Source organism: Balaenoptera physalus, assembly GCF_965194825.1.
Source record: "Balaenoptera physalus genome assembly, chromosome: 1".
NCBI classification, from domain to species: domain Eukaryota; kingdom Metazoa; phylum Chordata; class Mammalia; order Artiodactyla; family Balaenopteridae; genus Balaenoptera; species Balaenoptera physalus.
The window spans coordinates 189903353-189916675 of record NC_138882.1 but is presented as its reverse complement, the minus strand read 5'-3'; the positions used below and the strand labels follow the sequence as shown (position 1 = coordinate 189916675).

The window sequence follows — 13323 nt, the reverse complement described above, 5'->3', positions numbered from 1 at the left end:
ATGAGCCACTCTCCTGTTGTAAGATCACAGCAAGTTCCCCTCTAACAAAGACTCAAAGAGCCAAAAACCATCAAATTAAAACAAAAATACAGGGACTTCCCTGGTGGCGCAGTGGTTAAGAATCCACCTGCCAGTGCAGGGGACACGGGTTCGAGCCCTGGTCCGGGAAGATCCCACATGCCGCGGAGCAACTAAGCCCGTGCGCCACGACTACTGAGCCTGCGCTCTAGAGCCCACGAGCCACAACTACTGAGCCTGTGTGCCACAACTACTGAAGCCAACACACCTAGAGCCTGTGCTCCACAACAAGAGAAGCCACCGCAACGAAGAGTAGCCCCCGCTCGCCGCAACTAGAAAAAGCCCACGTGCAGCAACAAAGACCCAACACAGCCAAAAAATAAACAAATAAAAATATTTTTTAAAAAAACATAATAAAACAGCCTCATGCTATGTTAGCTGAAAAACTGATATGCACGTGTGTACAAGGTGTATGCTGTATGCATTCCACAAGCCCACGAGAATTAGAGCAGGTGAGGAGAAAAGTTAAACTTGAGCCATATATTGATATCTAATCGCTAAAACCATAACCAGGAATACTCTCCTGGTTCCACAACTCTCTCATTTTCAGGAGAAGCAGTAGGCAAAGTGGAAAGACACCCAACAGTCACTTCCTTCTAAAAAATACAAGCATGCATCCTCTGTTTCCCTGCCTAGCACTGGCCAATGTTTCTCTTGACTGTGTTGAATGCTACACTTCGTGTTAATGGTCCATTCAGTCACATTTAATGTATTCCTTTTTAAAACGCCCCTCTTTATCTGATTAAAGAACAGTAATAATGTGCTTTTTTCCTATTTTGTAAATGAAGCAAACTATTAATTCAATGGTTAAGAAGCAACTTCTTGGAGCCAAGAACTGCTCTGAGCACTGCAAACAAAAAGATGAGTGAAACACAGCCCCTTGATTTTCTTTTTTTTTTCTTTTTTTGGGGGCGGGGGGTGCCGCACCGCTTGGCTTGCGGGGATCTTAGTTCCCCGACCAGGGAATGAACTGTGCTCTCGGCAGTGAAAGCACTGAGTTCTACCAACTGGACCGCCAGGGAAGTCCCAACAGCCCCTCAATTTAACATTGCCAAAACGACAGATTATGCAGCTGACTCCTGAACGACACGGGTGTGAACTGCATTGAACTGTGTGGATCCACTTATACGTGGGGCTTTTTCAACAGATACACAGTCAGCCCTCTGTGTCTGAAGATGCGGAATCCGTGGATACGGAGGGCTGGCCACGGGACATGAGCATCCACGGATGTTGGCGTCTGAGGCAGGTCCTGGAACCAGTCCCCCACAGATACCAAGGGGCAATGTATGTACAAAGCAGCCATGCATGATGTCAGGGATGCTGGCTAACTGTCTCTCTCAGAGAGGAGCAAGAGATGGGGAGGTGGGAGCAGGAGAGGGCTAACTTTTATTTTCATTTCAACGCATATCTTAAATTTTTTAACAGACTCATTTTCTGGATTACCTATTTCATAATTTCATTAAGAGTTTCAAGCTACATGATTTTGACTCAATGTTTACATACAATCAAAAACTAAGTAGTACTACTATAATTATCACAAGCTAGTACATAAACAAGATAAACCCAGTATGCCACAGTGGTGCCAGGTAAGGGCAAAGTCACAACATGGTAGCTACACTTAGAGAGGTTTCTCAGTGATAATAACAAAAATGAAATCGAGAGAAGAACTGAGTCACCACAAGGAACCCAGTAATCTAAACACATTATACACCAGCCCCTGGCCCCCAATAATCTGGGCCATAAGCAATCAGTAACAAATTTACGTCACAAGTTGACTATTTCATTTCATCAAAACATCATCACCCACTCTATCAAATTAATATTGGTAGTTAGAGTTTTATTGGTTTTGTAGTTTGGTTTGAATTTATTTATAAATTGTCTCTGAACGCTATATTAGGGATTTAAACATGCAGATTATACCTAATTTGTGTGTTGGGGAAGGTAGGAAATTAAGTAAAATGGGAGAACCACAAAAACAAATTTTTTAAGGGCATAAAATACTGAGGTTTAAGAAACATAAGAGGTCCTGGAACTGCACTAAAAGAACTCTACATCCTGCAAAGGACAGGATCGGATCTGCAACTATAACACAGTCACTGGTGGCAGACTTCCATGTGCTAAAGCCGGCTGCCCATAAGCTATCCCGGGGAGTGCTTGGAAAAACTGTGCATTCCTGGGCTTCACTCCAGAACTACTGAAGTAATATTCTGCCTTTAAAAGTGAGGAAACTGAGGTGCAGAGAGATGAAGTAACTTGATCACTAATAAATGGTGCCAACATGAATCAAACCAACACCATTATTTCAGCAGTAAAAATGTGTATTTTTTTTAACCACGTCCATGATCTATTACTTCTAAGCAGCTTTCCTCTCCTCTGGAGTGTAAAAATAAAATGAAACAAAACACCATTACAGGTTTTTCCTCTTTCTACAAAAATAATGAAAATTCATTAAGTCCTTGTGCCGCTAAAAATGAAAAACACCCTGAGGGCTCAAATGTTCTGAGGGCTTCCTCCTCACCTGCCTCTCTCTCCCTGCCTCCCTCCCTCCTTCCCTTCCTTCTTTCCCTCCCTGCCTCCCTCCCTCCTTCCCTTCCTTCTTTCCCTCCCTGCCTCCCTCCCTCCTTCCCTTCCTTCTTTCCCTCCCTCCCTCCCTCCCTCTCTCCCTCCCTCTCTCCCTTTCTTTCTTCCACTTGACTCAAAAATCCCACCTTCAAGTTAATGGTAGGTGAATTCTGATCTATTTCTCAAAGACAGAGTTTGAGGGGAAAAAGAAAAAGAAGTGCATTCCACAATCACCACAGTGATTCAGGCAAAAAATAAAATAGGTGCTAATATTAGTGGGTGAAAATTTGATGACAAACAGGATATTTACATGTCCTCAAAGTTTCCCCCTACCAATTACTTATTAATTACAAAGGGAAAGTTAGTAACTTATCCAAGTGATCCAAGTTGCTGTCACCAACAATGTGACAAATTGGTATCCCGTGTCCTCTAATGTAAGGCACTCAGGACACAATACCACTAATATAACAGCCCTGCCTAAAATGCATAACCTTCAGCTAATAACTAGGAAGCAGCAAACTACAAAAAAACTGAACTGCACTCTTCCAAAACATGTCAATGTCGTGAAAGACAAAGAAAGGCTAAGGAACTGTTCCAGATTAAAGGAGACCAAAGGGACATGGTAAATAGATGTGTGATGCTGGTTTGGATAATAGGCCAGAAAAACAAATTGCTACAGAGGGCATTATTGGGATATGTGACAAAATGTGGATGTCTATAGATTCGATTAGTATTGTAGTGCTGTTAAACCTCCTGATTTTGATAACTATATAATGGCTATATAAATGAATGTCCTTGTTCTTACAAAATACACACCTAAGTATTTAGGAGTAAACAGTCAAGATGTCTGCATTTTACATTCAGTTCAGAGCAATGGAATAGATAAGCGAGCCCAGAAACAGACCCACATAAATAGAGTCAACTGACAAAGGAGCAAAGGCAATGCAATAGAGAAAAGATAATTTTTTCAGCAAATGGTGCTGAAACAACTGGATACCCACACGCCCTCCCCCCGCCCACAAAAAAAAAAGAACCTAGACACAAAAATCAACTCAAAATGGATCACAGACCTGAATGTAAAATGCAAAACTATAAAACCCTGGAAGAAGATAACACAGAATGAAATCTGAATGGCCTTGGGTTTGGAGATCACTTTTCAGATTCAATACTAAAGGCACAATTCACGAAGGAACGAACTGATAAGCTGGATTCGTTAAAATGAAAAACCTCTGCTCTGTAAAAGACACTGCTAAGAAAAGAAAAGGACAAAGCACAGACTAGGAGCAAATATTTGCAAAAGACACATCTGATAAAGAACTGTCATGCAAAATACACAAAGAGCTCTTAACGCTCAACATTAAGAAAATGAACAGCCTGATTTTAAAATAGGCCAGAGACCCTAACAAAAGATACTCCACATCGGATGTCACCAGGAAAATGCAAATTCAAACAACAGTGAAATACCACTAACGAGCCTAACAGGATGGCCAAAATCCAGAACACTGACAACACCAAATGTTGGTGAGGATGTGGAGCAACAGGAACTTTTCATTCATTGCTGGTGGGAACGCAGCAGACTGGTACGGCTAACTTTGGGAAACACTTTGGTTGTTTCTTAGAAAATTAAACACACTCTTACCGTACAATCCTGCAATGAGGCTCCCGAAGGAGTTAAAAACTTATGTCCACACAATAACCTGCTATAATGGATGTTACAGCAGCTTTATTCATAATTGCTAAAACCTGGAGGAACAAAGGTAGCTTTCAGTGGGTGAAAGGATAAACAAACTGTGGTACATCCAAACAATGGAATATTATTGAGCATGAAATATTATTCAACTGTTATGCCATTAAAAGACATGGAGAAATCTTAAGTGCATACTACTAAGTGAAAGAAGCCAATCTGAAAAGGTTACATATTGTATGATTCAAACTATATGACATTCTGCAAAAGGCAAAACTATGGAGAGAGCAAAGAGATCAGTGGTTGCCAGGGGTCAGGAGGAAGGGAGGGATGAATAGGCAAAGCACAGAGGATTTTTAGGGCAGTGAAACTACTCGGTATGGAGCTCTAATAGTGGATACATGGCATTAGAAACTTGTCCAAACCCAAAGAATGTACAACACACTGAAAGTGAACCCTAATGTAAACTATGCACTTTGGATGATAAGGATGTGATAATGACCTGTAGACTCATCAACTGTAATATATGTACCACTCTGGTTTTGCTAATGGCAGAGGCTATTCATGTATAGGGGTAGGAGGTATATGGGAAATCTCTGTGCCTTCCACTCAATTTTTTCTGTGATCCTAAAACTGCTCTAAAAAATAAAGTCTGTTTACAAAGAAAAGAAAGGGAAAAAATGACAAGTACCTGACATTCGATCTAACTGTATAACAGGAGATCAAAGATAAAAACAGAAAATGCCAACTTCCAGGCATTAGGCATAACAATTTCTAGACTCTGGAAAGGATCGATTAACCTTAGGTATATTACTTAATCTTGACCCCAGGCCCTTAGAAAAATTGAAGGCCTTGATAGTTATAAGAGATATTGTCACTAAAAATACTATGAGGTCCTAAAAGGAGGTATACACACAAAGTTTAAGCTAAACAAAACTGCAAGCTCTACACCTCCATGTGCTGAAATTTCTTTGGCAATTTATATTAATAAAACTGATTCTGGAGAACTTGTAAAGCCTGGGAACTCCATATATTTGCTTAGGTATTTTTCAAACAGTACGAAACAGCCCTAAAAAGGCAAAGTTGAAGGGCCTAACAGTGCCTGTAAGTAATGTAAGTAATGAAGGGTGATGCATTATCCCTGAAAGAAGGGAAAGCTCAATAAAACCTAAACGTAATCATTATGTTTCATACAGATCTATGGTAACAAAAAGACTGCTTAAAACAGTAGGCAGTTTTTTAAAATCATAAGGTTATTCAAATCTATGTTCTGAAAAATGTGGCTTGATGTCCCTTCTGTAAAAAAAAAAAAAAAAAAAAAAAAGGAGCAGATGAATATAATGGAAGATAGCCTTAAGAACAAATTAGCTGACATCCAACTTCTAAGGGAGAGCAGACTGTGAAAACAACTTCTCCAAAGGAAAGGAATTCACCTGGAAGCAGGTTATATGCTCGCTAATACTAATACTGGTCAATTGGGTGTTTTAAGAATTTTTTAAACTTGCTACATTAAAATTCAACAGCTATTAATTATCTTTCATTTAGGGTAGATGGATTAATCCCTAAATTAATATAGCACCTGTACTGGCAATTTTTCTGAAAATCAGTGGTTTTAACATCTTTCACTACAATCAAATATAAAAGACAATGGTTATTTTTGGCATACTTACTGGCAGTTGGGGAAGCTACAGTAAACTCTGAAAAAAGCAGGATATCCTCAAAACCTCCTGCATAGCTAAAGAAGCAACAAGATGACAGTTCTTTATAAGCACCAAGCAGGTAAGAAATATAATTAACTTTACTTTTAAGACAGCATTTTATAATAAATGTTCACTTTTAATTATTAAATGGTACCAAAAGTCCCAAGTATGAGAAGTACCAGTGTTAGAAATGATACTTTAAAATGATAAATGCCTTACGTAAGCAAAAAATAATACTGTTTTAACAGTGGCTTGAGATTCAGTCAAAAAGTTTAAACTAGATTATTAGGCAAAGTATTCTTAGCTTCTAAAGAAGTAAATGGTGTTATTGCATGGGCTGGCTCTAAGGACACCCAATGGTCAAGGAAGGCAGCAAGGAGCAATGGCAAGAACACTAACCAGAGACCCAAGAGACCTGGGCCTAAGCAGCGCCGCATGAAGCAGGGGTTTGGGGTGAGCCACTGGACCCCGGCTTCCTGCTCTGTGTTGGTGAAGTAGGTCTGTCTAGATCAGGGGACTGGATTTATTCCAAGGGAGATGCAAAGCCCAATTTCTCACACGCACAGTTTTATCTGAAACAAATGCAGACTAACACACACACACAGACTGCAAGGGTCATTTTTCAAATGTACACAGATGCTGTTGAGTGAAAAGGGAGCTCATCGTTGGGGTCTGCTGGTCAGGCATTTTTTTAAACAAAAGGACAGTAAAGATAGGACCACCACAAGTGCTAACAGGAAAACAAAACTCACCAATACTAAAAGGGTTCCCACACCATGCTGTTAACACCACCGTCCATCTATCCAGAGGAAAGGCCAGCCTGTAAAACTCTCAGTGGCAGAAGCCTTCTACTCTTCCAAGTGAATGAGCAGCAAGCACGTCAGCTGAGGAACTCACTAGTAAAGTGAAGGCAAAGGGGCATCGAGGCAGGGGTCACCCAGGCAGTACAAAGTCAGCCAGGGGCACAACCAAGATTACACATGGCCAGGTGAGTTCCTGAGTTAAACCTCAGTCCTGCCAGATTTTTATACAAAGGCAATATTTTATACGAACGCAAAACTCAAGTTTTCTCACGTACAAAATGAAATAAATATCACAGATTGTTGTGGGGATCAAACGGGTTAAGCTACGTGAAAACAGTAGCAGTGTGCCTAGGCACAAAGTAAATGTTCCACGTTAGTTTACTTCCTTAACAGCTAGCTGATTTGAGGGGTGTGTGTTTGTTTTTTCAGGGTTTTAATTATAGCCTTTACTTGGAAAATAGCCTCAATTAAAGAAATTTTTTAAATATTTATATAATTTTAATGGTTACTTTCCTGACTTGAGGTTTTAAGTGACCCACCTCAAGAGGCTTTAGAGAATAGCAGTTTTTAAACTTAATTTTTAAAGTTTTTTCAACATTTTAGGAATCTACTGATTATCATCCATGATTGAAAAGTATATATTCTCTCCAGGAAAATGCACGTACGTGTAAGACTTTGCAAGCGATTTCAGAAGGTTCATAGACGCTCTTAAACTCAAGGAGACCACCTAGGGGCCTATGGGCTTCAGATTAAGAATGTCCAGAAAACTAATAAATTATTTAAACCTGAGTCTGTACAACAAAACCCACTGTGATAAGAGATAATGCTTAAGGAATGCTTATTATATGCCTGCATCATGCTAAGCAATCTAATGAATTACTTCATTCACCTTTGTAACAACCTTTTGAGGTAAACAGTAGTAGTGTGCCCATTTTAGAGGTGAGAAAACTAAGGGTTAGAAAGGTTGATTAACGCATCCTATGTTACACAGCAACTCATCAAGAGAAAAAATTGTTCTCTAAAGGATAATTAATGCCCCAAAAACAAAACCAGTCGTTAAAAAAATAATGACTTGGTTCAATCATTCACCAAAGAACATTTGGGCTCTTTCCAGTATTTTTCTATTGTGAATAAAGCTGCTATGAACCTTCTTTTTTAATGACTTAAATAAAATAGCTCGACCCACTACTGCAATGTTGTCTTATTTATATATGTTAGCCACTCCACAGAGGTCTTAAACACACAAAAAGATACGACTGAAAAATAAAAATGCTAAGTAACTAAATACCCAAGTGAGGAGTACTGATTTTTTAGTGAGGAGAGGATGGGTGCACCCAACAAGCACTCCAGCCCGCAGAGCCACACTCATGACAGTGGAAATGAATGTGCATTTTAAATCCCCTTTAAATGGCTGCACCTTCTCTGCTTTGGACAGAGCCTCTGTCACGCCAATTAAACCCCCTGATACTGGGAACAGCTGGGGGTGCAGGATGATCTCTGTCCAGTCTGGGGAGGGTCTGGGCAATATTTTCTTTGCCTTCTCACCTCCCTCCCACCAACTACCAGTAAATCAGTAATTTTTGCTAGAAGACATCGAAGCTAACAGATTCTCGGGAACAAGTAAAAATGTTGTCCTTCTAGCACAAATACTTTTCAAATGAACAGATAAAAAATTAATAAAATTAAATCTTATGAGTTGATGCCATCATTTGTATAGAAACAGAGATCACATATACCTGAATATGCAAAGAAAGTTGATTGAATTATGATGCAATCAATGCTATCCTATAAGAACTAAATTAACAAAAACAGTCTATTAGGGAAGACATCTGGTGTATCACGGCAGGAAACGTTAATGATATTGTCTGCAACCCTGTAATCAATTTTTTCTCCCAGTAGCTCTCTCATTACACTGTATTAGATGCGTGTGCCTGCAGGATTTATGAGCGCTCCACACATGGAGGGGAGCTTTGCCAACTGGATCCAATTCAGATCCAGCTCAAATGACTTTGGCAGCACGAAGCGTTGTTAAAGGACAGTCACTACGTTAGCTTTATGCAGCATCATCCTGACTGAAAGAAGATTTGTCATCGTACTACAGAATCTTCTCCAACCTACATATGATGGTATGCAGGTTGGAGAACCTATCATAAACTTATTTAAACCCATCATGAACTTACTTAATTCCCTAGTGGACACAATATTTTTACTGCTAAAAAAAAAAATACTAGTCATCACTAATGCTAATATAAAAAGTTTACTACAAATCAATTATGGGCAAAACTTTAAATCCATTCAGCAAATCCTGGTTAGTGGGTATTGCAGTAAATGAAACAGTCTAACAATGACATTGACACTGATTAGAGAATAAAGATAATATTGGCCTGAAAGATAAAAACCATTTCTCTCTCTCTTTCTCTCACACATACACACGATGGTAACTGGTAAAGGCTGAAGCTTTTTTTGAAGTATGCAGTCCAGTTGGGACTCTGCTAATTTGTCCCTTAAGATGTCAATATCTCTCCAGGGATTAAAATTAGATTTTTATCCACTACGTTGGGTTTTACCTTCCACTGTGAATGGCTATTATATCAAGACTTCCAAGGCTTCCATCATGTGAACCTTTTTCTCTGGTCTAATTCTTGATAAATTACAGTGGCAACTATCTAAACGTGAAAATGCTGTGACGCTTATCCTTGATTTTATTACAATTATTAATGTCCCACCCCCACTGTCTCGGTCCTCTTCATTTTATGCACGGATGACAGTCCTAGCCACCTAACTGGAACTTTTACAGTCTTTCCCCACTCCACACTCTACCCAATGAATCTTCTTAAGCAGTGATCTGCAGATCGGCCTGCCTGGAATAAAAAAGCCTGCAAAGGCTCTCTTCGGCCTAGAACATAAAATATCGCCTTGTCTAACCTTTCAGACCCTCTATGATCCGGCCCCATTTTGTATCCCCACCTCTGCCTCCCAGGACCCACTAACCTGTGCTCTTCTTTGACGTCCTGCGGCGTCTTCTCACAAAACTCCCAGCTTCACCAGGCTCACTGCCTACACTGCTCACAGGGACATGCTGACACGTACACCTGGAGAGCTCCCCCACTCCGCCTGCCCACGTGTTACTGGTGTACCCGAAACACACCCAGCTCCTCAATACCGAGGTACCTTCCCGAAACGTTCCCAAGCGCTGCTCCAGGCCATCGGGAGCGCTCTCTTTTCCTAGTCTCAAGATACTAATATTCTACACGGCAAGTGAACAAGTCGTTACATATACTGCCAGTATCTTGATCTGTGCATGCATGTGCGACGGCTATTCTCTTGTGTTATTTCCTAATCAAGCATGAGTTTGAGCCCCAGGGTCAGATTAGGTAAAACAAGGGAAAGACAGGTCTTAACCTTCTTTAGTGACTAACAGCGGTCAATCAGAACAATAAACACCTGTCTTTCAGAAAACTTTGGCATTAAATCCTCATGAAGGACGGAAAATGAAGACAGGTGTGTACACCGAGCTTCCAGAAAAGGTGAGGCACACGGCACAAAAGTAACCCTCGTGGATCTCTAACACCAGGCCCTGTGCTCCAGGGGACAAAGCGCTAAAGACACTGCATCCTGCTTCACCTCACGTAACGCCCCACATCATCACCAGGTAACAGAGGATTTGCCGGGGTACAGCCGAGAGCACTCCATCTACCCCCCAGCCCAAGCCTTTCAAAACGTTTATTCTGTATCCGGCCCTGTAGAAAAGCCCAGCTACCTCTGAGCGATACTCTACCGAAGGTCACCCGAGAGGGCAGCACCCCAAACAGTTTAGACTCACGGGCCACAAGTCCCGGTGATCCTGGGGAAAGGCGTATTCCACACGTGGACTCAGACTTACCCCCTTTTTCCCCCATTTCAGTCGCCAACATCCATACTCGCTGCTGATTGCCAGCTCCTGCTCCTTGCAGCGGCCCAGCATGCTCTCTGCTGGTGCCAACATCCCCTCCACCACCAAGCCCCCTAACTTCTGGAACCGTCCTAGAGGGGTAAGGCAAGTCCCGTATTTTGCTTCCTCTGTGCGTGTACTTGTTACTCCTTTAAGAACACATACGATACAGCACATTTTTAAAGGGGCTCTGGGGAGGGAGGTGATATTCCTATTTTATACCCTGTGGGATATAAAATATTGATAGCTTTTAAAAACGGGATTCTCCTTACCCCTACAGGCCCTCTCCCGGCTTCAGAAAGATGCTGTGGCGGCTGTGCTGCCACCGGCAGAGAGCATGCTGGGGGGTCGCACAAAGCAGGAGGTGGAGATCTGCAACAGGCCTGGGAGTTGTGGACCTAAAAGAGAAAAAAGTTTTAAGTTAACAGGCCCAATGTCCTCTCATACCCTGGTTACTAGGGGCACTCAGCACACAAGCAGGCAGCTGCACAAATCCTTTAGCAGGTGGCCTCTGAAGTCTCAGCGAATCTGTTCTGCCACTAAAGTTAAACTCCGCACATCAGTCAGAGCTGCTTCCTTTCTCCAGCGTGAACATACGACCCTCTGGCTCCACACTCTCAGTGTGGGCCTGTCATAAAGCGGTATGGTGTGTGCCCCTCAAAATAACCAAGTTAAGATGTGACACAGTGTCAAAGCACCGTGACAGTGGCATGCTTTGCTTATAATAAAAACAAAAATGCAATGGTGTCAGATAAACACGACTATAAAATAAACCACCAGTGGACAAACTGAGCTTCCAGAAGAGTTTCTAAGGAGAGATGCCAGAGGCATAGGACATGTACTTCAGAAGGAAATGCTCAAGGTACTGGGGGCAGGGGGCCTCAGAGAAAGATCCTACCCTTTTCTCAAAGTCCTAGTTTAATTTTGTAAAGCTAAAGATAAGGTAAAATACAAAGGCTTAACACCAGAGGAAAAAGAAGACACCATTCAAACAAGCTTTAATTTACTCACAAGGTAACTATAACGAACAGGCTGGAGCATAAAGTTCAAGAAGGACATTATTTCTTTTAGGGGCAAAACCGGTTTGGTATGTACCATATGCCTTTTTTTTTTTTTAAACAAACATTTAAAACCAGCAAAAGATTAGAGAGCAACTTCTGAAAGCCAGCACAGTCCTGATAAGTATCAAAAAAGATACTTCAGATGATCGTCTGAATATGTCCCTTTTCAAAAACTCTAGGGAGTACGTAACATTTCCAAAAACCTAACCAATCCAATTTCATGTTGTTTTTAATGAACTAAAAACCACATAAAATCCAAATACTTATGTGAATTTCTGTTCTTAAGATGGTTTTTAAATTACAGATAAGCAAACTTTTCATATTAAATCATTTTTAGGGAGTCCTGATACATATGATTCATTTCGAAAAGCTAAGAATCACTCTCTAACAGCTTCCTATGGTCCAAGATTTTAATATGCTCCATCAACTACTTTTTTTAATGTCTCTTTGAAAACAAAAAAGACAAATCCCAAGAAAAAGAGCTAATCTTGGGCATGTCCTTATCATGATGCTTTTCTGTTCTGATCTTTTCTTTCTCTACAGACGACCCTCTAGAGCATCCCGGGCTCCCACACGACATATGCTTTCTGTGCGGCCAGTCTCTCACTCCCACTGCCCCCACGGACAGTAAATATACATGACCTGCACGGACAGCAGGTGTTAGTAGCCATAGCCTTCTCCACCGCACGCCTCCCACCTCCCCATACCAGCACTGCACATTTCTGACCAAAGAGTCAACTGTGCACTAGAATGTACAGTATACTCAAGATCTTTCAATATAAGCATCAAATAAAAAGGAACCTGTGGTTAATCTCTTGCACTAGGAGTTAATCAGACCACTCAAATCCTTATTCATTCAAATCAAGGGTTTTAAACAGAAAGACACTTGGCGAAGCATTTCTAAGCACGTTGGCATTACTTAATGTGCAAAAGTTCAAGTAATTATTAAAACATTTTAAACATGAAAAAAAGGCATCATTTCAAAGCATTTCATTATTCTTACTTATGAATCAGAAAACGCTGACAGTATCTCAGTTGCCCTAATTTTCTTTCGTTTCTTCTAATGGATTTTTTTCTTCTATAATTTTGAGTTGGCCCTTAACACAAACAACCACATATACACAAATTACAAATTTCCAGTTCTAAGAAATAGAGTTGGAATGACAAGATTTTACCAGTATTCTTGCACAGTAGCTCTCTGCAAGTATCAGATTGTCTCAAACTTTCTTAAGTTCCTTTTTTAAAAAATCAGAATACCTAGAGTTTCCTGCATTGAAAAAATTTTACATACAGAGAACAGGTTTACTATTAAAATAACATTTTTAGATAAATAGTTTATGGAAGTAAATATAATTAAACTTTTTAAGTGATTTCTTAGAGTCCTAAAATCCAAATAAATTAGGAGAAAATGAATTACCCAACTTCACAGTAATCGTGAACCATTAAAACTGTAAATACCACGTGGCGTACGATGACTGTCAGTCATGAGTGAAAAGACCACCGA

At 40.6% G+C, this 13323-nt stretch overlaps 1 protein-coding gene across 6 annotated transcripts in view; it reads right to left on the bottom strand.

The window, feature by feature from the left end:
* Window positions 1-13323, bottom strand: part of RERE (arginine-glutamic acid dipeptide repeats) — a 419625-nt gene that overhangs the window by 208410 nt on the left and 197892 nt on the right. For 5 of the 6 annotated variants that reach the window (XM_082460931.1, XM_082460929.1, XM_082460933.1 and 2 more), the window contains one exon: window positions 11031-11156. The exons of the other annotated variant lie outside the window; for it this stretch is intronic. In XM_082460931.1, the coding sequence (XP_082317057.1) occupies window positions 11031-11156 (126 nt within the window). The remainder of the gene's footprint in view (window positions 1-11030; window positions 11157-13323) is intronic. 6 annotated transcript variants of the gene reach the window in all.